Source organism: Sphaeramia orbicularis, chromosome 12 (assembly GCF_902148855.1).
Source record: "Sphaeramia orbicularis chromosome 12, fSphaOr1.1, whole genome shotgun sequence".
Taxonomy (NCBI): domain Eukaryota; kingdom Metazoa; phylum Chordata; class Actinopteri; order Kurtiformes; family Apogonidae; genus Sphaeramia; species Sphaeramia orbicularis.
The window spans coordinates 79,155,383-79,180,884 of NC_043968.1; the positions used below are offsets into that span (position 1 = coordinate 79,155,383).

Sequence of the window (25,502 nt, forward strand, 5' to 3'; positions counted from 1 at the left end):
TGGACCAAATTTGGTCTTCATATCTTAATCCTTTCCATGTTAGGCTCAGAACTTTTCAGTCGCCCCTCATATTTCTGTATTTTTCATCTTCCCTCCATCCAGAGCTCCTTCCTCAGAGCTGACACCTGTCTAAATCTAACCCTTTGTGTTCTAAAGTCAGTTCCAGGTGTTCTCAGGTTGACTCCAGGTCCAGTTTTATTTTAGTCTGTGTCTGTTTGGTTCCAGTGTGTCTGAAGAACACCAAGAACCTTCACTTTTTAGGATAAAACTGTGTGTTCTCCTTTAAGTTATCAACTTTTTGCTGTTATGAAATATGATTTTACATGTTTATACATAATATAATGAACATCAGTGGGATAAAAAGTGACTAAATATAATTCCTGAGTTTATGTAATCGTGTAGATATGGATTTGAGCCCACAGATAAGGTTGAAATGACCCTTAAAAGACCCTTAAAAGTGCTTGAATTTGACCTTGACATGTGTATGAACCCTTATAATATTAATGTTTACGTCTACAAAGTTTCATTAAAAATGTGAATCACATGAACAACCTGAAATATGTTAAATATAAGTGTAATTGGACTAATATTCAGCCTCAGTTTATTATTTCATTCTATGAATGTTCATTCTAACGTACAGATACAGTGGATCTACAAATACACAACATTTAAGAACAGATGGAATATCAGGAATACTCTCAGACTTTTATTAAGTCATTTCAGATTATTCATATTTGTTCAGATTATTCACATTTTTGGGACAGTTTCTAAATGTAAACATTTTCATGTAATTTTCCTTTTTTTTTTTTTTCTTACACTAAAACTAAGAGGAACATTTGTATTTATCATTATTTGTAGGTTATTCTGTTATTATTTTACTGGTTCTGATCCACTTTAGATCATATTGGTCTGTATGTGGAACCAGAACTGAACTGATTTGAACGTCCTGTACTGTTAATTTGTGCATTTCACACATTCATCCCAGGGGCCGGACTGGACCCTTTAATGGGCTGGACTGGACCCTTTGGTGGGTGGACAGAACCCTTTAGTGGGCCGGACAGGACCGTTTGGTGGGTTGGACTGGACCCTTTGGTGGGCCGGACTGGACCCTTAAGGGGGCCGGACTGGACCCTTTAATGGGCCGGACTGGGCCCTTTGGTGGGTCGGACTAGAGCCTTTGGTGGGCCAAACAGGACCCTTTAGTGGGCCAGACTGGACCCTTTAGTGGGCCAGACTGGACCATTTAGTGGGCCGGACTGGAGCTTTTAGTGGGCCGAACTGGACCCTTTTGTGGGCCAGACTGGACCCGCTAATGACCCAGACTGGACCCTGTAGTGTGCTGGACTGGACCATCTGGTGGGCCGGACTGGACCCTGTAGTGGGCCGGACTGGATCCTTTAGTGGGCCGGTTTTGGCCCATGGTCTGTATATTTGACACCTGTGGTTTCATATTAGCCAATAGGACAGGGGTATCCAGTCCTGGTCCTGGTGGGCTGGTATTCTGCATGTTTTAGATGTGTCCTTCTTCCAACACCTGATTCAAATGATCAGCCTGTCATCCAGATCTGCAGAAGACTGATAAGGACCATCAGGTGGACTGGAAGAGGAAACATCTAACACATACAGGACACCTGCCCCCCAGGTCCAGGGTTAATAGGGGTTCATAAAGCAAACCCCCAAAAAGTTCCACATTTGACCACCTGATCATCAGGGACAGAAGAGGTGATGGTTTAGGGTTAGGACCCTTGAGTTAGACCTCGGGTCAGACCCTGGGTTCTGTGCTTAGGGTTAGGCTTATGGTCTCTGTGGATCCAGACTACGTTTGCCTGCTGTCACTTTCACTTCCCTCCTTCATTTCATCGTTTCCTGTTTTATTCCGCTGTTGCTGTGACACAGTCTAAGGCTGTGTCTCAGTTGGACAGTTATTGGATAATCATATCTGTTTGATTAGGACAGAAAAGGTCCGACCATGCCCACTTTCAGACAGCCCATATTTATTTCTGAACTAAAGGCTTATTGGACACTCACACCAGAGCCATAGAGACAGAGGGTTACGACACACTTTGATATTGTTTCTACAGTGATCAGGTGGTTTATGTAAGAATCAGTAGTTCCAAACAAACGCTGACTGTCCTGTTCTTCTATTGGACAGACAGCAGTGAGAGGGTTAAAGCAGGTAAATATACAAATAAAACACACACTAGTCTGTTTACACCTGTTGTGTCACTACTGCTGTCACTTGTTTGTCAGTCGTGGGGTTGAAACCACCTAAAGGACTGACTTTAGTTCTGTCAACAGGTTTACATTTAGTCGTAGGTTTAACAAACAAGGACAAATAAAACTACTGACAGGCATCGCATGAAACCATTATGATCACATGACCTCAGCTGACAAACTGAACCCAACACCACCAGGTTTAACAGAACAACTCCAACCAAACCCACAGAACCACATCTGGACTAACGATTCCTTACCTTAGACTCTCCATTATTCTAGTTCTAGAGGTTCAATGTGAACAGCTGGACCAGTCCAGCTATCGAACTATAGAACACAGGTGTCAAACAAATGGCCCGGGGGCCAAATCCGGCCCGCCAAAGGATCCAATTCGGCCCGCGGGATGAATTTGTGAAATGCAAAAATTACACTGAAGATATTAACAATCATTGGTGTCAAAATCCTTTTAATTCAGGTTCCACATACAGACACGTACAGTCCAATTAGATTTCAGGTGGGTCAGACCAGTAAAATATTATCATTATAACCTAGAAATAATGATAACCCCAAATTTTCTCTTTGTTTTTTTGGTGAAAAAAAGGAAAATTACATGAAAATGTTTACATTACCAAACTATGCTATTACAAAAAAAACATGAATAACCTGAAAATATGAACAAACTTAAATATCTTACGAAAAGTAAATTTAATTTTACCAATATTCTGCCTGTTACTAAATGTTTTGTGCGATTGTAATGCAGATGTGTAAATAATAAACTGATAAACCGAAGCTGAATATTGTTAAAATTGCACTTGTTTTTCTTAAGACAATTCAAGTTGTTCATGTAATTCAGATTTTTAAGGAAACTTTGTTGATGAAACCTGATCATAATATAATTTTACTTTTTATACTGTTATTATTTTACTGGTCCGGCCCATTTGAGATCAAATTGGGTTAAATGTGGCCCCTGAACTAAAATGAGTTTGACAGCCCTGCTATAGAACTACAGCTGAAAATCCAACAGAACAGTTGGATCAGATAGAAATGGATCCAAACGCTAACACAGACCAAAGAAAACAGAATTTACAACAGAAATGTCACTACTACAGGAAATACACTGGCTCAGTGGAAAGATGACCATATCTGATCAACTTAGAGCTGGAGTTGATAGATCAGCACAAATAAAAATGAATGGGTTCAGATGGTGTTGCAGTCAGTGTTTGGAACTATTGACTCCACCTCCAGAACCAGGAAGGAGGTCCATATTTCATGTGTTTTTTTTTACAGCAGGAGTCTATGGAAGTGTGGTAACTGTGTTTTCTGTACCACTCTGCTTGGACACTCACTGTCCACACCCCCGACCATAAAGAACCATTGTCTGCTGCAAACACTAGTTAACCCTTAAAGACCCACAGCTATTTCAGGGTCAGTTCCCAAATGAAGTTTCCTCTTTATTTAATCTTTCTTCAGTCATTTATCTCCATTTATTCTAATATTATCCTCTGTACTTTATGTTTTTTTCAGTATAGATCCTATATTTTCTATATTTAATTCACTGATCATGTAGATGTTCATTAAAGCTCAGATTAAAGTTGATGGTTATTATATCAGAAACAGATCAAACTGAATAAACAGTGTCTTTTTCAGCACAGATACCATTAACTGAACATACAAACAGGCATCTCCACTCACTATCATTAATGTAAATACTGGTGAACCTGTGTTTCAGAGGATGATGGTGTTTCCACGGTAACTGTGGAGCCTCTGAACGTCCAAATGGGTCATATCTGATGACCATGAACAAATGAAGAACTGTGTTGTGCCTAAATTATCTCCCATATAGATTGGTTTAATGGTTGTTGTTAAACTGTTTAGATCAGTAGATGATTGTGGTTTCCAGGAGCTGTTTGGGTTTTTAGGGCTTAAACAGTCAGCTGACCTTTACCTGACCACACACCCCCCCACAATGAAAATGTAATCAGAGAAAATATGAAGCATCAAATGTGACATCTGTTCGTCTGTTTGTTTGTTTTTATTGAACCTTTATTGATAATTAACAGTAGAAAGATGCAACATTTAACAGAAATAATCGTCACATATAAATTCAAATATTGATACAAACAATCAGCAGGTAAATAGAACAATATAAAAGAAAGTACAATACGATAAATAAAACTTATCAAGTATTAAAAAAATAAATGATCCAACACTCTGAGGGTTTGTTCACATTTGTGATTTTTTGCTAAAGCTAATGTTTAATAAAACCTGTTTAATTCTTTAAATCAGATGTAGATGTTGTGGATCTGTAGAACTGAGCCTTATGGATCTGATATTTACCATCAGTTTGATCAGATTAATGAAGAACAGTAAAGGTTTATTAGAACGTTCACATGGACATATTCAGGTATGTTTACTGGTTTTGTCCAGTTCCTCCAACACATGTTAGAGTCACATAGTTTCAGTTTGTCATTTTGACAGAAGGTTTAGTTTGAATCTGTAGAAGAAGGACCTGCAGGAGTAGATGGGATAGAAATGAATGTGAAAATGAAAATGAATGTGTCTGATTTGATTGGAGATACAAAACTGAAAGGGATGAAGCCACGACAGACTCCAGTGTATGTCATTAAACTGTGAAATCCAAAGGCCTTTGTTTGAGGTTCGATGTAGAGCACAGGTGTCAAACATGCGGCCTGGGGGCCAAATCCGGCCCGTCGGATGAAACACACTAAAGATATTAACAATCAATGGTGTAAAAATCATTTTAATTCAGGTTCCACATATAGACCAATTAGATCTCAGTAGAGTCACATCAGTAAAACAGTATCATAATAATTTATGAATAATGACAACTGCAGATTTTATCTTTGTTGTATTGAAAAAAGTAAAATTATATGAAAATGTTTACATTAACAAACTATCCTTTGACAAAAAATGTGAATAACCTAAACAAGTATAAACAACCTGAAATGTCTTAAGAGAAATAAATGCAAGCTTACCAATATTTTACCTGGTACTATATGTTTTGTGTATTTGTAACTGTAATGTAAGTTGTAACGCACATGTGTAAATGATAAACTGAGGCAGAATATTGTTAAATTGCACTTGTTTTTCTTAAAACATTTCAAGTTGTTCATGTTATTCAGATTTTTAAGGAAACGTTGTAGATGTAAACATTATCATAATGTCATTTTACTTTTTCTCTGTTATTATTTTACTGGTCCGGCCCACTTGAGATCACATTGGGGTGAATGTGGCCCCTGAACTAAAATGAGTTTGACACCCCTGATGTAGAGTGTGTTTTAAAGCTGCTTCCTTCTGTTTATACGTTTAATATCTATGGTCCTAATGACCTTCACACTGACCAAGGACATCTGTGGAGAAGCTCTGTGATGTCCTCAATAACATCAGTTCAACTGTTCTTGTGTTCTCAACAACAACAACAGCAGTGACTGTTAGACTAGCTCCTCCCACTCATGTTCATAAAAGGTAATTTCTTAATCAGCACCTTTCTGCTCTGAACCTTCACTCACATGAACCAGGACCAGACATGTCCTGCTGCACAGCTGCTTCACTGCCTACGGATCAACATGCTCAAAGAGCAGCACACATACAAAAGGGGCGGGGCCATGGCTCAGGAGGTGGAGCGGGTCGTCCAATAACTGAAGGGTTGGCGATTCAAATCCTGCTCTTTCCTAGTCATGTGCCGTTGTGTCCTTGGGCAAGACGCTTCACCCACCTGTTATTCACACTGGTGTTTGAATGCGGGAGGGGCCTCTTGGCGCAAATTATCAGCCACGCCTCCATCAGTCTGCCCCAGGACAGCTGTGGATATAGACGTAGTTTAGCTCCACCGGAGGGAGAATGAAGAGTGGATCAATAAAGTAAAGAGCTTTGGGTGTGTTGAAAAGTACTATAGAAATGTTATTATTATTATTATTATTATTATTATTATTATTATTTTATTTAATTTATTTATTTATTTTTTAAAATAAGTTTAATAGTCAATTAAATATTCCATAAGTTGTCTCAGGTCTGAATACAACAGTCTGTCCAATCAGATGTGTCCTGTCAGTTATGGACAAACCATGTGTTGTAAAGTACAGATGGAATGATTAGAGATTCTGTTGTTGATGATTATTGTCAGAAATAATCACGGTTTCACAATTACTACGATTACCACTGTAGGGTACATTCCACATGGTTCTGTATGAACAGTAGAAGTACAGAGTGCTGTTACATACCATCTAAATTGGCAGTGACTGGAATAATTCCCTCTACTCAACACACTAAATGTGGAACCAGACTGTTTGTACTCTTCATTAGTTACAACACCGGTCACATGAGAATTTATTAGAAGTCCTCTTTATTTCTTCTAGGTGCATCTTCTTTCTTTTCACCTTTTGTCAAATAAGCCCCTGTGGAAACACTGTTTACATCCACCATCTAAGGCTGCATCCATACTACTACGCTCCTGCTGGTTTACTTTTGTGGATTCTAAAAGTTCTAAAAGCGTGGTTTCCATAAATATCTGCGTCCAGGCGGAAACGGTCCAACTGGGTTAAATGGTGTAGTATGTATGCCACACCTATTTGTGGCGCTGTACACAAACCCAGACACAGTCTATGGCAGGATACACTCAAACCACAGAAGGATGCAGGGTCCAGGTGGTCCTTCTACAGGGACACTGTGGTGGATTTAACAGGACCTGAGGCGTGGATCTGTTTATGTGTCTCTGCTGGTCGTCCAGTTGGTTCAGCAGTACCAGGGTTAGCTGTAGTCCTGTTAATAAACTGAGCAGCACAAACACAACTCTGTAGTCTGCTGTTGTTGTTGTTCTGTCTGTGGTTTTCTTCTTCTGGTCACATGGTACTATGGCATCATGGTTTCCATACAGAGGTGTTGGTCCTATCCATACACCAACACCATGGCGGAGCTGGGACATGTTTACGCTCTGGAGCCCGTTCTACAAAAATACCGTTTCAGGCACCGACAATGCCAGTGTCATGTGACCAATGGACCAAACTGGTGTCATGTGACCAAAGGACCAAACCATGTTAAACTGTAGTAGACTGACATACTGTGGTTGTGGTGTGATGGGGTCTCAGTGTTTTTTTCTGGAATAAGTCAGACTTGTGTTGAACCCTCTGACTGAGGGATGTGAGGTATGCAGACACTCAGAGCCTGGAGGGAGCGGATTAATAGAACCAAAGAACAAAGGAATGTTTGAAATGGTTCCAAATCCAACTCAACAGTAGAGATACTGCTGAATATGTTCAAAACAAAGGACAGCTCACATGTTTGTTCAGACAGAAGCATTCATTTATTTCATTTATCACCCTGAAACAATACCCACAAATGACCCCACCCCCAGGGACACGCCCTCTCTACGACCCTGACACTGAAGGTCATTAGCATACGGACTAACGCTTACACAGACCACTCCCCCTGCAGGTCTTCTAGGTCCACTTTCTCTCATCAGTTATTAGAACTGAAGACGTCTCTGGGATGAGACAGAATGTTTTCAAAAGACCTCAACAACAACACGTATCTCATGAAATGGTGTTGGATGTCACAGCAGTTCTCGTGGCATTTGGACTGTTATATGCACATATTTTTGGCCTTTTGTGTATTTTTCAAAAACCATTTGATCACATGTCAGTTTAAGGTCTCCAGTTCACATAAACCTAACCCTCACTGCGTGGTATTTGACGCATCCATTCAGGTTGGACAGGGGGGTAATAACAGCGTGAACGTACACACGGACAGCTTATAATGCGTACAGATAACAGGCCAATTAAAAGTGTATATTTACATCAGTCATCACGTTCAGCTGAACTCTGAAGAACTACCAAGAACTACCAAACAAACACAGCCCTCCTCCCTGTGTCCCACAGGTATCTGCAGTACAGGTTAGTGTCTTTTTAAAGGCTTTGGACAACTGCCCAGTGTCCAAAAGGGACCCTTTAGTAAAGGTGACTCTGAACACTAAGTCAAAGTAATACATACTTCAATAATTCTGAATCACTGAACATCAAACAGTTAATCAGTAAATATGAAAAATCAAGGTGGGAGTAGTTTTTCTGCCTTAACAGCTAAGTTTCTGATGTAGGAACCCAGTATGAAACATCAGCTGTCATCGGCCTTGACATCAGCTGATACCAGTTGGCACAGCTGGGTTTGTTTATGTAGAGTTAGATAAAGACCATATGTGCAATCTGAGTTCTACTATCAGGAAGATCCAAACAGTGTTCTAGAAGGTGTGATTATAAACCCTTCATTATGGCCTGAAAAGAACAAACCTTAAATACATGTCACAGATCTAGAGGCAGAACGTCCTGAACTTTTAGAGTGATAAGATGTTTGTCCACCACTAGAGGACAGAAGTTTTTTTATCAACCATCCTCATCCCATATGCATAAGGCTGTTCTCACACATTAAAGGTGCGGGAGACTTTTGTGACCAATTTTTCATCAAATCTGTTAAACCTCAGTCATATCCTCAGTATCATGAATCTGTAAGTCTTTCTGTGATTACTCATCTGAATCGGTTGCATTACAGTGAACAATTTCTTAGTGCCATCCACCATCAACAAACCATTTGTTTACAAACCGAGCCGGGAGGTCACTCGGGCATCTGCGGAATTTTGTCACGACATGCATTGTGGGAAAGGGAGGTTTGTGCAGCTGCCTGGCAGCAGCAGCACAAACATAAGATATATGGATGAAACAAACATGACGCGGAAACGGCTGAAACGCGGAAACGGCTGTAGGAATATGCATAGAGGGAAGGGAGCTCCTTCCGTTTCCGCGTCGTGTCTGTTCTAGCTGCTGCTGTCAGGTGGCTGCCCAAGCCTTCGTTTCCCACAATATACGTCACGACAAAATACCGAAAATGCCCGAGTGACCTTCCAGCTCGGTTTGTAAACAAATGGTTTGTTTATGGTGGATGGCACTTCGAAATTGTTCACCATAATGCAAGAGATTCAGGTGAGTAATCAAAGAAAGAGTGACGGATTCATGATACTGAGGATATGACTGAGGTTTTACAGATTTGATGAAAAATTGGTCACGAAAGTCTCCTGCGCCTTTAAGGCTGTTTTCACTCCTGGATCGATTGGAGTCCTTGTTCTGAACTAGTCTTTGTCTCGGTTCCATTGTTCGTATGTCAAACATTAATCGTGCACCGTTCTGGGACAAACCAACCCAGCTCAGACCATTTGGTAGACGTGGTCTCAGTTCGGTCCAATGGCTGCACACAGCGGTTGGTTTATAGAGTGAACATGTGACCACAGGGATAGAAACAGACAACTACAGTTTTCTACCACTCTGGGTATGATACACTGTGATGTCACAAACATTAGCATAAAATAGAACGGCTCTGTGGATAAAAGTACCACTACCAGACGTCGACTAATGAACTGAAGGAGCTTCATACCTTTGGTCAGCTGATGGAGAAGCAAAAGGAGAAAAGGTGTCCAGGAGCAATTTGGACAGAGATAGAGACAGAATGTCTGATTGGTATTTGGGAAGACCAGCATGAAGTGGAAATGATCCATAACACACACAAAAATTACAAACTATTCTAGATTTACAGTGAGTGGATGAAGGAACATGGTTTCCAACTGTTTCCATGGGCATGGTGTTGGGGGCGGAGCAATGTGAACACCAACCCAAACAAGGTGATGAACACATGGGAACATATGACTCCATGAACTGGAACCAAATTCAGGTGTGAAAACCCCCTAAAAGTCCCACTCACTGAATCAGTCAACTGTTGTCATTATGTAACAGTATGTGTGCATTTATTTTAAGTAAGAGGAGTCAGCTGATCTCAGCCATAAAACCCTGAAAACCTGCGCTATATTCAAGTTTTACACATGAATGTTAAGTATCAGCTTGAGGAGCTTGACCTCGTGGAAACCACAACAGTGCTCTTGGTCATGTGTAGACTGTTGTAACCATGGCAACGGGCAAATATGTTTCCTCAGCAGTGGTTGTAGAAGGCCCAGACACACTGACTCAGGTTTCAGACACAGATCCATGAACTGTTCTAGCAAATGAAGCCAGTAGAATGATCTAGATACCATCAGCTGTTGGAGTCTGTAGTGGTCTGTAGGGGTTTGTAGGGGTCTGTAGAGGTCTGTAATGGTCTGTAGTAGTCTCAGTGGTCTGTGGCGGTCTGTAGTCTCTGTAGTGGTCTGTAGAGGTCTGTAGTGTCTCAGTTGTCTGTGGCGGTCTGTAGTGGTCTCAGTGGTCTGTGGAGGTCTGTAGTGGCCTGTAAAAGGTCTGTAGTGGTCTCTGCCCACACAGCAGGTGGGCACAAGTTGGATTTTTAGGTCAAATCTGATTTTTTTGTGTGTTGGTCCATATTCTACATTAAATGCGACTTCTATCAGTTTTGAGTCTGAACTGAATGTGACCCTGAAGTGACCCACATGCACAAAAGAGGTCTTGATGAAATACGAGACCACACAGATACACACTGTGTTTACAGAAGGAAATATGGTTTTCCTCAGCTCCTCCTCCTGGGACGAACAATTGGGACGTTTGTCGCATTTCAATGACGTAAAGGTTGGATAAATGTGACCTGGATGTTCAGACTGAAGTCGCATTGGAAAATATCAGCTCTGTATCAGATTTAGGACCGCATGTGAAAGTGGTTGGGGTCAGATTTAGGACCACATATGAAAGTGGTCCGGGTCAGATTTAGGACCACATGTGAAAGTGGCCTGGGTCAGATCAGATCCAGGTCACATTTATCTACAGACTGAACAGAGCCTATGTTGTCATACATATGTACAAAAAACTGCAAACATCTAACCTCCCAAACATCTCCAAAGCTTTGATGAAGTTGATTTAAATTGTACTTTAGTGCAGTGGAATATGTCTGCAGTGATTTAGATTGAAGTCTTTATATTTAGTTTTGATGCTCTTTGCATAAATGTTCTGTTCATTTAAAGGTGCCGTGGTGTTGAACCTCAGCCTCTGAATAACAGGAAGTCTCAGTGTTGGTCTTTGAACTGAGTCCTGGCTCAGGGTGTTAGTCTGACTGGTACAGGTGTAGTTTATGTGAGTGGGTTTGGTTTGTACCTTATTGAAGTAGGAAGCACTGGTGTGTAGTAAACAGCCCAGGGCAGTGGAAACATGCAGTCTGTGTGTAATTAGTTCGTTCTTCACTTCAGTGTAAAAGTTGTTTATCTTGTGAAACCTGACGCTCACATGTGACAGTGAGTATGGGCTACAGGTCTGAGTACAGGTGGAGGTGGGCTCAGAAGACATTCCTGACATTTTTGAAATGTTAACAGAGGCTTTTCAAAGCAACGCTTAGAGGCTGAAAGTGGAACACACTAAGAGTTTTACTGACAGTTATAAACTCTTTACCTGGGTTTAAGGACACTTTAAATAAACCCATATGTGTCCAGTTTGGACCCAGTCCAGTTTGTCCAGTTTGGACCCAATCCAGTTTGTCCAGTTTGGACCCTGTCCAGTTTGTCCAGTTTGGACCCAGTCCAGTTTGTCCAGTTTGGACCCAGTCCAGTTTGTCCTTGTAGGTGTTTCCATTGAACAGTGTTTTGTTCTGCTGTGTGATTCTAGTCCAGTCCCATCTGTCCACGTGTGTTCACTGGGGTCCAGTCCTGTCTAGTTGTGTTCTGGTTCTGGTTGAAGGCAGATGTTTGACTCAGTTGGATCCAAACCTCCTCAGTGTTGCCACTGTAGTGTGGGTTCATCTACTGCTATTGCATTAACTGTCTTCAACTACAGAAGAAGAGAACGGAGAATTGGCCCAAGGAAAAGTTTGCATTTATTAGAACCACCTGTTCTGAGTACAGGGTCATAGAGGAGACGATTGGACTGAGCAGAACCACCGGGACCACATGAACAGGACAAAACCACCAGGACAACATGAACAGGACCAAACCACTCCATGGGTTTACAGTACACTTCTATACTTCTGGATCCAAACAACTCCAAAACCCCCTCAGGAGAGCAGAAAAAGTTTTTTACGATCTTTGACAGTTTTTGCGACGTGTCGGTGTTTCCATTACCAGTTTTATTTTGTGGAGTTTACACTTTGCTCATTTCTGAGGGTCATGGAAACCCAGCTGCTGATGTGTTTGGTTTGAAAAGTGCACATGTTTGTGTTTGATTGGACACAGTGGATGATGGTTAACCACACATACTCCTCTGGTACTCAGCTGATCAGTGTGTTAGCATTAGCATTAGCTCATGCAATCACTGCAGCTGTGAGGCTCAAGTGTGACTGTGTTTGTAGTAACTTTACTCCACAGTTCCAGGGTGTGGTCAGGAGTAGAGGAACTCTGCTCTCCCTCTGTCTGCAGTTCCACTTGGTTTTATGATGAAACAGCCTGGCCCATGTCCAACTCAAACCCTGCGAGGGCCCACAGATCCAGACCACGCACTCCGTCAGCACGTCACTCCCATTTAATACACACTGTGAAACTGAGCACAAAGTCTTTGCATTCCTGACATTTTCCTTCAGGCACACATGAAGTTACAGAGCAGCGTGCAGGTTGGGTTTGTTCCAGCTTTATGCATATGTTGATAAACAGAAAAGATATTCTTAACCCTTAAAGACCCAGAAGTACTTTAGTGGCAGTTCACAAATGAATTTTTCTGTACATTTAACCTTTCTTAAGTGATTTATTCTAATATGATCCTCTGTATTTCCCACTTTTTCAGTGTAAATCATGCATTTTCTACATTTAATTCACTGATCATGTCGATGTTCATTAAATCAAATGTTCATCTGTGGAACCAACATGTGTTTGTTGGTCTAAAAAAAGAACTTTATTGTCATAGTTGTAGATCAGGGGTGTCCAGTCCTGGTCCTTGAGAGCTACTATCCTACATGTTTTAAATGTATCCCTCTTCTACCACACCTGATTCAAATGATAAGCCTATCATCAAGCTCTGCAGAAGCCTGATAACGACCGTCAGGTGTGCTGGGAGAGGGAAACATCTAAAACATGCAGGACAGTAGCTCTCGAGGACCAGGATTGGACACCCCTGTTGTAGATACTTGTACATTTCCTATTTTTATTGTTATAAATATTGTCTCAGAGCAGTCTGGGTGAGTTTATTTGGATTATTCCACATTATTTCCACTTCTTGTCCCTGATGCTGCTGCAGGTGTACTGTCTGTGCCTGGTGTCGGACTCAGAACCTCCTTTGGTTCTGTCCATATGGTCTGTTCGTTCAGGTGTAGGTTCTGTTTGACTCAGTGGTTTCTCTGGTTGGAGGCGTTTCCATTTTCCATCACAGATATTACAGTGAACACAGTCTGCATCAGGGTTAGTAAAGAAGAGCCACGCCCTCCAACGCTTCTGTCCACCACGCTGCTGTTATCATCAGGATACTGCTGATGTCATCACGCTGTCGTCATCACGCTGTCGTGTGTCCAATGCCGTCGTCGCATCAGGCAGATACTCCTCCACTCTGTCCATGACTAGGGATGAGAATCAAGAACCGGCTCTTTTTGAGAACCGGATCCCAGTAGCTCGATTCCTTGGAATCGTTTGCTTGCCGGCTTAACGATTCTGCTTATCGATTCCGCCTTCATTGTGCACGCGTGATGACGTCACACGTACGTTGCATTGTTTTGGTCAGAACGTAGCCAACAGGGCGTTGAGGCAGAAACGGTCTAAAAAGCTGACACCAGGTCCAGTTGTAACTCTTGCAAAGCTTCCATTTCTTCAAAAAGGTGAAATCCCTCTAATATGCTTAAACATTTGTCCACAGCATGTGATTCATTTGATTCACTACTTAGCGGCGCTTGTGAATCTAGTGGCAGAGTGAACACCAGGCCATCATCCGGGCCCAGTTCCGGTTCCGGTGCAGGCAACAATCGTCGTACCCTCTCAAATACAAGTTTCCAAAGGTAGGGGAAAGGAAATGAGGTGCACAACAACGGGAGATGGGCCGAGTCGAACCGGGCCCGACATCATCTGTTATTATTATTAGTACATATTATATATGTTATATTTTCTGTGCAGAGATGGGACTATAAAAGACAGTTAATGCAAACACACCCATTTGTACTCTTTTATTCCCTCACCTAATGAGAATCGATAAGGAATGGGATCGATAAGCAAAATCGATAATGGAATTGGAATCGTTAAATAATTCTTATCGATTCCCATCCCTATCCATGACACATGCAACACAAGGATTTGTTCAAGTACCGAAATGTGGAACCGTTTGACTTTATGTGAATCAGTACTCAGTAGTACTGTCGGAGTTCTGCCGGTACCAATAAAAGTCCAGTATTCAGTACCATGCCTATTGGTTATTACATCATCCACACATTGGCTCACACACATGTTCTATGACAGCAGTCTGTGCACATGGATGTTCCTACCCATGTTCCTCACCATAACCCCCAGCGTCAGCTCAGACTTCACTCATAAACAAAACCACTGAAGTGAGGTCTGACAGAAGGAATGTTTGAACACCTCTGATGAGTTTTCTACTCATGATATTTTACACAAAGTGGCTGTGACATTTCTACCCTGAACTCACAGGTGAAAGAGTTTTAGACTGAAAGGAGCACTCATGTGGTCTGAGGGGACAGAGATCTGGAGATCTGGAGCCACATTCTGAAGGAAATGAAGTCCACGCCAACATTCTTCAGTCTGTCCACACTATGTTAGGCACGCTGTCATGTGACTGTTTAAGGCAATTCAGAGTAAAAGCATACGCAGTAAAAGAAGGCACTGTGGGTTAGGTCAGGATCAGACCACGACAAGATCAGACCACATCAGGATCAGACCATGTGATCCTGACGTGGTCTGATCCTGGAGAATGATCTCAAGAAATCATCAGTTCTTATGACATTGGTGTAGTATATGTACGCATTTTTGTACTTTCATGTGTTATTCGACGCCATTTGATCATGTGTCACTTTACACCAAGACCTCCAGTTCACATAACCCTAACCCTCAGTACGTGGTATATGTGGTAATAATTATGACATCTTTTCTCCACGGTCCAGTCTCTGGTGTCTCCTTATGTTTATTCTTTATGACATTTCCATCTGGATACACCAATGACTTCAGAATTTAGGTTAAAACCAGACTGAACCAGTGTGAAGGACCAAAATAATATAAAATAAAAAATAATGGCGAACGTCCATGAAAATGTATTGAAAATAAAGTAACAAGACTGTGTTTAATCCTTAAAGACCCAAACGTCCACCTTTAACCCATAAAGACCCAAACGTCCACCTTTAACCCATAAAGACCCAAACGTCCACCTTTAACCCATAAAGACCCAAACGTCCACCTGTAACCCTTAAAGACCCAAACGTCCACCTTTAATCCATGAAGACCCAAACGTCCACCTTTAACCCTTAAAGACCCAAACGTCCACCTTTAATCCATGAAGACCCAAACGTCCACCTTTAACCCTTAAAGACCCAAACGTCCACCTTTAACCCATAAAGACCCAAACGTCCACCTGTAACCCTCAAAGACCCAAACATCCACCTTTAACCCATAAAGACCCAAACGTCCACCTTTAACCCTTAAAGACCCAAACGTCCACCTTTAACCCTTAAAGATCCGAACGTCCACCTTTAACCCATAAAGACCCAAACGTCCACCTTTAACCTTTAAAGACCCAAACATCCACCTTTAACCCATAAAGACCCAAACGTCCACCTTTAACCCATAAAGACCCAAACGTCCACCTTTAACCCTTAAAGACCCAAACGTCCACCTTTAACCCTTAAAGACCCAAACGTCCACCTTTAACCCTTAAAGACCCAAACGTCCACCTTTAACCCTTAAAGACCCAAATGTCCACCTTTAACCCATAAAGACCCAAACGTCCACCTGTAACCCTTAAAGACCCAAACGTCCACCTTTAACCCATAAAGACCCAAACGTCCACCTTTAACCCATGAAGACCCAAACGTCCACCTTTAACCCTTAAAGACCCAAACGTCCACCTTTAACCCTTAAAGACCCAAACGTCCACCTTTAACCCATAAAGACCCAAACGTCCACCTGTAACCCTTAAAGACCCAAACATCCACCTTTAACCCATAAAGACCCAAACGTCCACCTTTAATCCATGAAGACCCAAACGTCCACCTTTAACCCTTAAAGACCCAAACGTCCACCTTTAACCCTTAAAGATCCGAACGTCCACCTTTAACCCATAAAGACCCGAACGTCCACCTTTAACCTTTAAAGACCCAAACGTCCACCTTTAACCCTTAAAGACCCAAACGTCCACCTTTAACCCTTAAAGATCCGAACGTCCACCTTTAATCCATGAAGACCCAAACGTCCACCTTTAACCCTTAAAGACCCAAACGTCCACCTTTAACCCATAAAGACCCGAACGTCCACCTTTAACCTTTAAAGACCCGAACGTCCACCTTTAACCTTTAAAGACCCAAACGTCCACCTTTAACCCATAAAGACCCAAACATCCACCTTTAACCCATAAAGACCCAAACGTCCATCTTTAACCCTTAAAGACCCAAACGTCCACCTTTAACCCTTAAAGAGCCGAACGTCCACCTTTAACCCTTAAAGAGCCGAACATCCACCTTTAACCCTTAAAGATCCGAACATCCACCTTTAACCCATAAAGACCCAAACGTCCACCTTTAACCCTTAAAGACCCAAACGTCCACCTTTAACCTAAACCATCTACTGATCTAAACTGTTTAATTCCTGTTGATCCTCTAATCCTATCAATCCATGTCAAAAATTGGTGTAAAATACAGTTCTTCATCTTTTCATGGTCATCAGATATGACCATATTTAGACGTTCAGAGGCTCCGTAGTTACCATGGAAACACCGTCATCTTCTCCAACATTGATTCTCCAGTAAAACCCATGGAGTTGGATCAGTGACAGTGGATGGACACACTGGGTTTATGTTCAGTTAATGACAGATTGGACTGAAAAAGACACTGTTTATTCAGGCTGATCTGTTTCTGATAGAATAACCATCAACTTTAATCTGAGCTTTAATAAACATCTACATGATCAGTGAATTGAATATAAGAAAATACCGGATTTACACTCAAAAAAACCCCACAAAATACAGAGGATAATTATTCTAATAAATTGTGATCAAATATTTAAGAAAGGTTAAATATGGAGAAAAAAATATTTTGGAACTGCCACAAAAGTAGCAGTGGGTCTTTAAGGGTTAATACTGTTCCTACATACATGCTTTGTTTACTCTCATTCATTCATTCATGTATTCCTTTCAGAAGACCCTCCATCCAACTCGGTGTAATTTCCTGTCGGTTGTGTTGGACAGACTGCTGGACTGTACTATTCTGGACTAAACTAAGTCCTACAGGGGTGGTTCCCTGTTTTCCCTCTTTTTGGCTCTTGGTTTGTAGGAAATTAAAGGAACGTTTGCCAGTGAAAGCTAAAGCTCTTCCAACCACATGCTTGTGGATCGTCCAGAACACATTCTACATACCTGCACACATCAGTCTGAAAACTAAAGGATGTGGATTTCATTCCTTAAACTCTTGAATCCATCCACATAGTTTTTCTTTTAAAGCCTGGTGCAGTTCCCACATTATTACCATGTTATACTCATTATTTATGTTGATCCCCTCTGACTGTTATTAATAAAACTGGATCAAACTAAGAGCGCTCATGTTTCCATCAGTTTTCACATGTTTGTCAGTCAGCATTAGGGCCGGAGGTTTTGGACAAAGAGAAGACAGTCCTTTTTTAGTTCCACAGAGGACAAATTTAAAAGATCATCTGACTGTCTCCAAATGTTCTTTGTTTTTATCTTTCATTTTCTGTTTGTTTTCTGTAGTTCTTCATTAAGTCTGTTATATGTGTTGTTATATTGTCTGTACCAGGGAGGGTCCAAACCTGGTCTTGGAGGGCCGGTGTCCTCCATGTTTTAGATTACAGGTGTCAAACATGCGGCCCGGGGTCCAAAACTGACCTGCCAAAGGTTCCATTCCGGCCCGTGGGATGAAAGTGCAAAAATTAACCTGAATAGTCAAGGTTGTCCAAATCATTTTGGTTTCGGTTCCACATACAGACCAATGTGATCTCCAGTAAAAATAACAACACAATAACCCATAAATAATGACAACTACAAATTTTCTTTGTGAAAAATTTAAGTTAAAAAAATAAGATTACACTTTGAAAATATTTACATTTACAAAACTATTTTTTCACAATAAAATGCAAATAAATACATAAATATAAACAAAGGTGAACAACTTCAAATGTGCAATTTTAACAATATTCTGCCTGTTACTAAATGTTTTGTGCATTTATGGATCCACTGTGATCTGTAGCTGTGTTAATAATAAGAGATGTAATATTGTAGAAATTGTTCAAATTTTAGTTCCAAACTCCAAAATTTTAACAATATTCTGCCTGTTACCAAATGTTTATGTAACACTGTGTGTAAATGTACATGTACAGGGTGGGGAAGCAAAATTTACAATGAACATTTCGTTGTTTTTTCTCAGCAGGCACTACGTCAATTGTTTTGAAACCAAACATATATTGATGTCATAATCATACCTAACACTATTATCCATACCTTTTCAGAAACTTTTGCCCATATGAGTAATCAGGAAAGCAAACGTCAAAGAGTGTGTGATTTGCTGAATGCACTCGTCACACCAAAGGAGATTTCAAAAATAGTTGGAGTGTCCATAAAGACTGTTTATAATGGAAAGAAGAGAATGACTATGAGCAAAACTATTACGAGAAAGTCTGGAAGATACTATTAAAGAAGAATGGGAGAAGTTGTCACCCGAATATTTGAGGAACACTTGCGCAAGTTTCAGGAAGCGTGTGAAGGCAGTTATTGAGAAAGAAGGAGGACACATAGAATAAAAATATTTTCTATTATGTACATTTTCTTGTGGCAAATAAATTCTCATGACTTTCAATAAACTAATTGGTCATACATTGTCTTTCAATCCCTGCCTCAAAATATTGTAAATTTTGCTTCCCCACCCTGTATAAATAATAAGTTGATGCAGAATATTGTTAAAATTGTATTAATTTATCAAAATGAAATTTCTGTTTTTTCAGGTTATTCACACCTTTTTTGTAAAATGTAAATATTTTCATAATTTAATTTGGGTTTTTTTGTACTAAAAAAAAAAGAAAAACTTGGATTTGTCATTATTTATAGGTTATTAAGTCATTATTTTACTGGTCTGGCCCGCTTGAGATCAAATTGGGCTAAATATGGAACTGAACCAAAATGAGTTTGACACCCCTGTTTTAGATGTTTCCCTTTTCAAACACACCTGGTTCAATTAATGATCAGCTCATCATCATGTTCTGCAGAAGAATGAGAACCATGGAATAGAAGAGGGAAACATCCTAAACATGCAGGATACCAGCCCTCAAGGACCGGGTTTGGACCCACCTGGTCTGGACTATACCAGTGAACAGACGTATCATTAATCTAAATTATTTATGACATTTATTCACAACTAGAAGGTTATTATCTTGACAGCTTTACAGATTTGATGTCTGATTCCAAACCTGGTAAACAGGTTTCTGTAACGGTCGGAATGCTTCATAAACAGACGAGTCATTCAACCAATAAATGGAAAGTTCACAGTTGGATTTCATAGGTGAAGATGAGGCCAGGTGGGACACATTTTCAATGAATAGTTGTTGTTGTTAGCGGTGTTTTTTCATAGTTAAAGTTATATATGACACAAAACTGTAATGGAAAGACCTTTGAGTCCAACTAGAGTCACATGACCAAAACAAACAGATGTTGACGGATGTTAGAACAAGAGAAGAAGAAGAGTTGAACCCAAACATGTGTGGGTATGTGTGGACACACCAGGAAACCACATCATTTTAGAATTTAGTAGGAGATAGAGGGGGAACGAGCATTCTAGATTCAAAACAACACAGATTTATGTTCATGTTTATGGGATGACTTCTACTGACATCTACCAGAATACAGAAACTAATCAGCACATTTGGGATTGAATGGAAAAACCAACATTACACACTTCTGTTTTGAACACATTTATATAAATATGGGGAAAGTTTAGCTCAGATGGACGATGGAAAAGGGACTAGTGTCTGTGCTTCAGGGGCTCAGTCAGTAAACTGTCACTAAAACCCTTTAACCCTTTAAACCCTTTAACATCCACCTGGAGTACGTAAACAACAGCACAGATGCTGGAGGCTCTGATGAAGTGGGACTTATTATTAATTAATTAATTTTAAATAATTTCTTAATTATTATTACATTGTAAAATCTTAGTTTTGTATTGTTGTTAAATATTTATTTACTCATTTTCAGTGTTTTTCTCCTTAGTTTCCTCCTACTCTGGACACTGTCAGTGTGTTGCGGTGCAGTAGTTCTTTCAGTCCTTTCAGAACTGTCTCCGTATAAAGTGTTCCTGTGTCATCCCTCTACAGAAAGCCCCCAGGAAAACAGACCGGGCTCCGCCGGACCAGCTGGACGTGAGTGTCCTGAGCGACGAGGGTCTGAGGGATGAACTGCTGAAGCACGGTGTGGATGCAGGACCCATAGTGGGTGAGTTCACGCTTAGCCCATGTGGACTCATGTGGGGGTGGAAGGAGAAGGCTGAGAGGGGGGCGCAAATGAAAGTGTTTCCATATCAGAAGAAAGTTTGTTTTTGTTTATGCTGCCGGTTTCGTACTACCAACATGTTAGCTCAATGGTTGTACGTGTCCTGCACCCGCAGTCCTCCACATTGAAGTTCATTGTGTGCCAGCGGTGCAGGACCTGCTGTTATCTGCCTCCTGTTCACTCCTGTTATCTACCTCCTGTTCACTCCTGTTATCTACCTCCTGTTCACTCCTGTGATCTGCCTCCCGTTCACTCCTGTTATCCGCCTCCCGTTCACTCCTGTTATCTGCCTCCCGTTCACTCCTGTTATCTGCCTCCCGTTCACTCCTGTTATCTGCCTCCCATTCACTCCTGTTATCCGCCTCCCGTTCACTCCTGTGATCCGCCTCCTGTTCACTCCTGTTATCCGCCTCCCGTTCACTCCTGTTATCCACCTCCTGTTCACTCCTGTTATCTGCCTCCTGTTCACTCCTGTTATCTGCCTCCCGTTCACTCCTGTTATCCGCCTCCTGTTCACTCCTGTTATCTGCCTCCTCTTCACCCCTGTTTTCTGACTTCTCTTCACTCCTGTTATCCGCCTCCTGTTCACTCCTGTGATCCGCCTCCTGTTCACTCCTGTTATCCGCCTCCTCTTCACCCCTGTTTTCTGCCTCCTCTTCACTCATGTGATCCGCCTCCTGTTCACTCCCGTTTTCTACCTCCTGTTATCTGCCTCCTTTTCACTCCTGTTATCTGCCACTCCCCTGAACACACATTTACTGACATTAATAATTTACAGCTGAAGGCGTACTGGCGTTCTGAACTACTGCCACAACAGGTTCTAAAGGGCTGTTTCCTGTTCCAGCATCTACCAGAAAGCTGTATGAGAAGAAGCTGCAGAAGCTGCTGGACGATGGGCCGGTGCAGGTGCCCCCTCCGACACTGGTCCTCACAGAGATAAACCACAATGGCAACTCTGAGTCGGACCTTTACAGTGACAAGGAGGACGGTAAGAACCCCCTTAAACACACCCACCTCACACTAAACTGAGGCTGTTTTTGGTTTGGTTGAACCTGAAGGTTGTCAGTGTTCTCACAGACCACTTTAAATCTGTTTTCTGCCTGAAGCTGACCATCTCAGTGTCTTCACAGATGAATTTAGCTGGAATAATGGAAATCACAAAAACCCTTAGACTCACCAAATGAAGGTGTTTTTCAAGGGATACCCAAACATTTGAATGTAAGTGGGTGTGTATTCACAGGAGCCAGCTGCAGGTTACACTTTAACCTTTACAGTCCTCATCAGACCAATCTGACCCACTCAGCCCTAATTATTCATAAATATGGTGGTATCCAGGCAGTGCTGTCGGATGAGGGTGAATCTGACTCAGTTTTACTGTCATTCGATCAATGGTACATGATACAGCTCCCCAGGTCTGCGTTTGTAGCATAAGAAGAGAAAGAATAACATCTAAAATAGAATATATCAAAGGTAAGTAGGGTAGAATAAAACTACCATAAAAAATATGCCCCAAAAAATTAAAGATAAAAAATAATAAAATAACTTCTCAGTATGTACAAAATTTCACAGTGCAGCAACAGTAACAGTTAAAGTGGTGGAACATGAGCAGCAGCAACAGGCAAATGAAGTGGCATCTACATTCAAGTTTTCACCTGATGTAGTATCAGCCGGTATCAGAGAGTATTGGCCAGTATCAGACAGTACTGGCCAGTATCACCCAGTATTGGCCAGTATCAGAAAGTATTGGACAGAATCAGACAGTATCGGCTAGTATCACCCAGTATCGGACAGTATTGGCCAGTATCAGCCAGAATCAGAAAGTATTGGTCAGTATCGGCCAGTATCAGACAGTATCGGCCTGTATCAGACAGTATTGGCCAGTATCAGACAGTATCGGCCAGTATGTGCCAGTATCGGCCAGTATCAGACAGTATCGGACATTATTGGCCAGTATCAGACGGTATTGGACAGAATCAGATAGTATCGGCCAGTATCACCCAGTACCGGACAGTATTGGCCAGTATCAGACAGTATTAGCCAGTATCAGTCAGTATTAGCCAGTATCGGCCAGAATCAGACAGTATTGGTCATTATCGGCCAGTATCTGACAGTATTGGTCAGTATCAGACAGTATTGGCCAGTATCAGACTGTATCAGTAAGTATCAGCCAGTATTGGCCAGTGTTGGCCAGTATCAGGTAGTATCAGACAGTGTTGGCCAGTATCAGACAGTATCAGCCGGTATCAGACAGTATCGGTCAGTATTAGACAGTACCAGACAGTATCGGCCGGTGTCAGACTGTATCAGTGAGTATCAGCCAGTATCAGCCAGTATCGGCCAATATCAGACAGTATCGGACAGTATCAGCCAGTATCAGCCAGTATCGGCCAATATCAGACAGTATCGGCCAGTATCAGCCAGTATCAGACAGAATTGGGCAGTATCAGACAGTATCGGTCAGTATTGGCCAGTATCAGACAGTATCAGCCAGTATCAGGCAGTTACCCAGACAGATCAGACGTGTCCATAATGTGTTCCAGTGAATCGCTCATGTACCGTCAAACCTTTCTGACCTGACAGTTTTTTTTGTCTGTTATGTGTTTGTCAGAGGTAACAGTAGAACCGGAACCAGAACCCGACCCCACACCAGAACCAGAACCAGAGCCAGTGGCAGTAACGGAGCCTGAACCCACTCCGGTGGTGGAGGGGCCGGTGAGGAGCCGAGGGAGCATGGCCGTCAGCAGCCGCACCCACAGCAGCAGCAGCCAACACAGCAGAGTAAGGAGGTCCACACCTGTCCCTGAAAAGGACAGAAGGACACACAGAGACAGACACACAGACAGACAGACACAAGAATATGTAAAAGGGGGAATACTGACAAGGTAAATACGACTATGAATTTAAAAAAGCCAATAAATTAAGAAGATATCAAATGAAAATAAAATATAGAAATAAATAAGAAAAGACATAAAGGAAATGTAAATAGAAAGCAACACAGAAATAAATGCAGGGATAAAAATTAAAGAAGGAAAAATATAAATAAGGACAAAATGGATAAATAAATGGTACAGAAATTAATTTATGAAGCCATTTTTATATTTCTGTATAGATTTGTCAATGTGGCAGGTTCAGTCCTCCATAACAGAAGGCACACCTGTCTAAATCTAACCCTTTGTGTCCTCAAGTCAGTTCCAGGTGTTCTCAGGTCAACTCCAGGTCCAGTTTTATTTTAGTCTGGGTCTGTTTGGTTCCAGTGTGTCTGAAGAACACCAAGTACCTTCACTTTTTAGGACAAAATTGTGTGTTCTCCTTTAATTTATCAAGTTTTTGCTATTAGGAAACATAATTTTACATGTTTATACATAATATAATGAACATCAGTGGGATAAAAAGTGACAATAATCATCCTGAGTTTATGTATTCATGTAGATATGGATTTGACTCCAGAGATAAGGTGGAAATGACCCTTAAAAAACCCTTAAAAGACCCTTAAAAGTGCTTGAATTTGACCTTGATAAATGAGTGCGACCCCTGTGTTTTAGCTCCGTAATAATAGTTGTGAAGTTGTAGATTTCCAAAGCCGGTGGGCTGGTCAGTGTCCAGTTCTGCCTAGTCTGGGTCCAGTGGATCAGCATCAGTCTGGACCTGTGGGTTCAGTGGATCAGCACCGGTCTGGGCCTGTGGGTCCAGTGGATCAGCATCAGTCTGGACCTGTGGGTTCAGTGGATCAGCGCCGGTCTGGTCCTGTGGGTCCAGTGGATCAGCATCAGTCTGGACCTGTGGGTTCAGTGGATCAGCACCGGTCTGGGCCTGTGGGTCCAGTGGATCAGCATCAGTCTGGACCTGTGGGTTCAGTGGATCAGCACCGGTCTGGGCCTGTGGGTCCAGTGGATCAGCATCAGTCTGGACCTGTGGGTTCAGTGGATCAGCGCCGGTCTGGGCCTGTGGGTCCAGTGGATCAGCATCAGTCTGGACCTGTGGGTTCAGTGGATCAGCACCGGTCTGGGCCTGTGGGTCCAGTGGATCAGCATCAGTCTGGACCTGTGGGTTCAGTGGATCAGCACCGGTCTGGGCCTGTGGGTCCAGTGGATCAGCACCGGTCTGGGCCTGTGGGTTCAGTGGATCAGGTCCAGTCCCCTCAGGTCCCAGTGAAACCACATGATGTGGATTATCTTCATCCGTGCTCTTGTCAGTTCATTTGGCGTTCTCACATTCTGCCTTTTCTGGTCTCTGTGTTTCTTGTGTCTGCTGAAACGTTCTCCACCTCCACCCGTTCCTCCAGCTGTGGTTCTGATCATTCATTCACCACCCCCAACCCCTGGTCCTGCCCTCCATAGACCCTCAGAGTCCTGGTGTTGGAGGGCTGTTGCCCCCCCTGCTGGTCAGATGATGGTCCTGTTTGTTGTGGACGACAGAGACAGGTGAACACCAGTAGGTTGGTAGGAGATACTACAGCTGACAGGAGCTGTGTGTTTGTGTGTTTTCAGTCCTGGTGTGGGCTCTAGGTGGACTAGGTGGTCCTCATCCAGGGTTTTGTGGACCTTTGTCCCAACGGTTCAATCAGATTAAGTGAAGTTAATGAGCTACGTAAGGTTTAGAGTGTGACTGGAGTCAGCTGTTAGTGTGGGAACGACACCTGCTGGATGTGATCTGCCCACGACCCTGGACCCTGGATGCATGGAC

The 25,502-nt window shown here is 42.0% G+C and overlaps 1 protein-coding gene across 1 annotated transcript in view; it reads left to right on the forward strand.

Annotated features, from left to right (window-relative positions):
* tmpoa (thymopoietin a) overlaps nt 1–25,502 on the forward strand; it is a 34,851-nt gene that overhangs the window by 3,349 nt on the left and 6,000 nt on the right. The window contains exons 2-4 of the mRNA XM_030150563.1: nt 20,645–20,762; nt 21,664–21,807; nt 23,428–23,597. Coding sequence (XP_030006423.1) covers nt 20,645–20,762; nt 21,664–21,807; nt 23,428–23,597 — 432 coding nt within the window. The remainder of the gene's footprint in view (nt 1–20,644; nt 20,763–21,663; nt 21,808–23,427; nt 23,598–25,502) is intronic.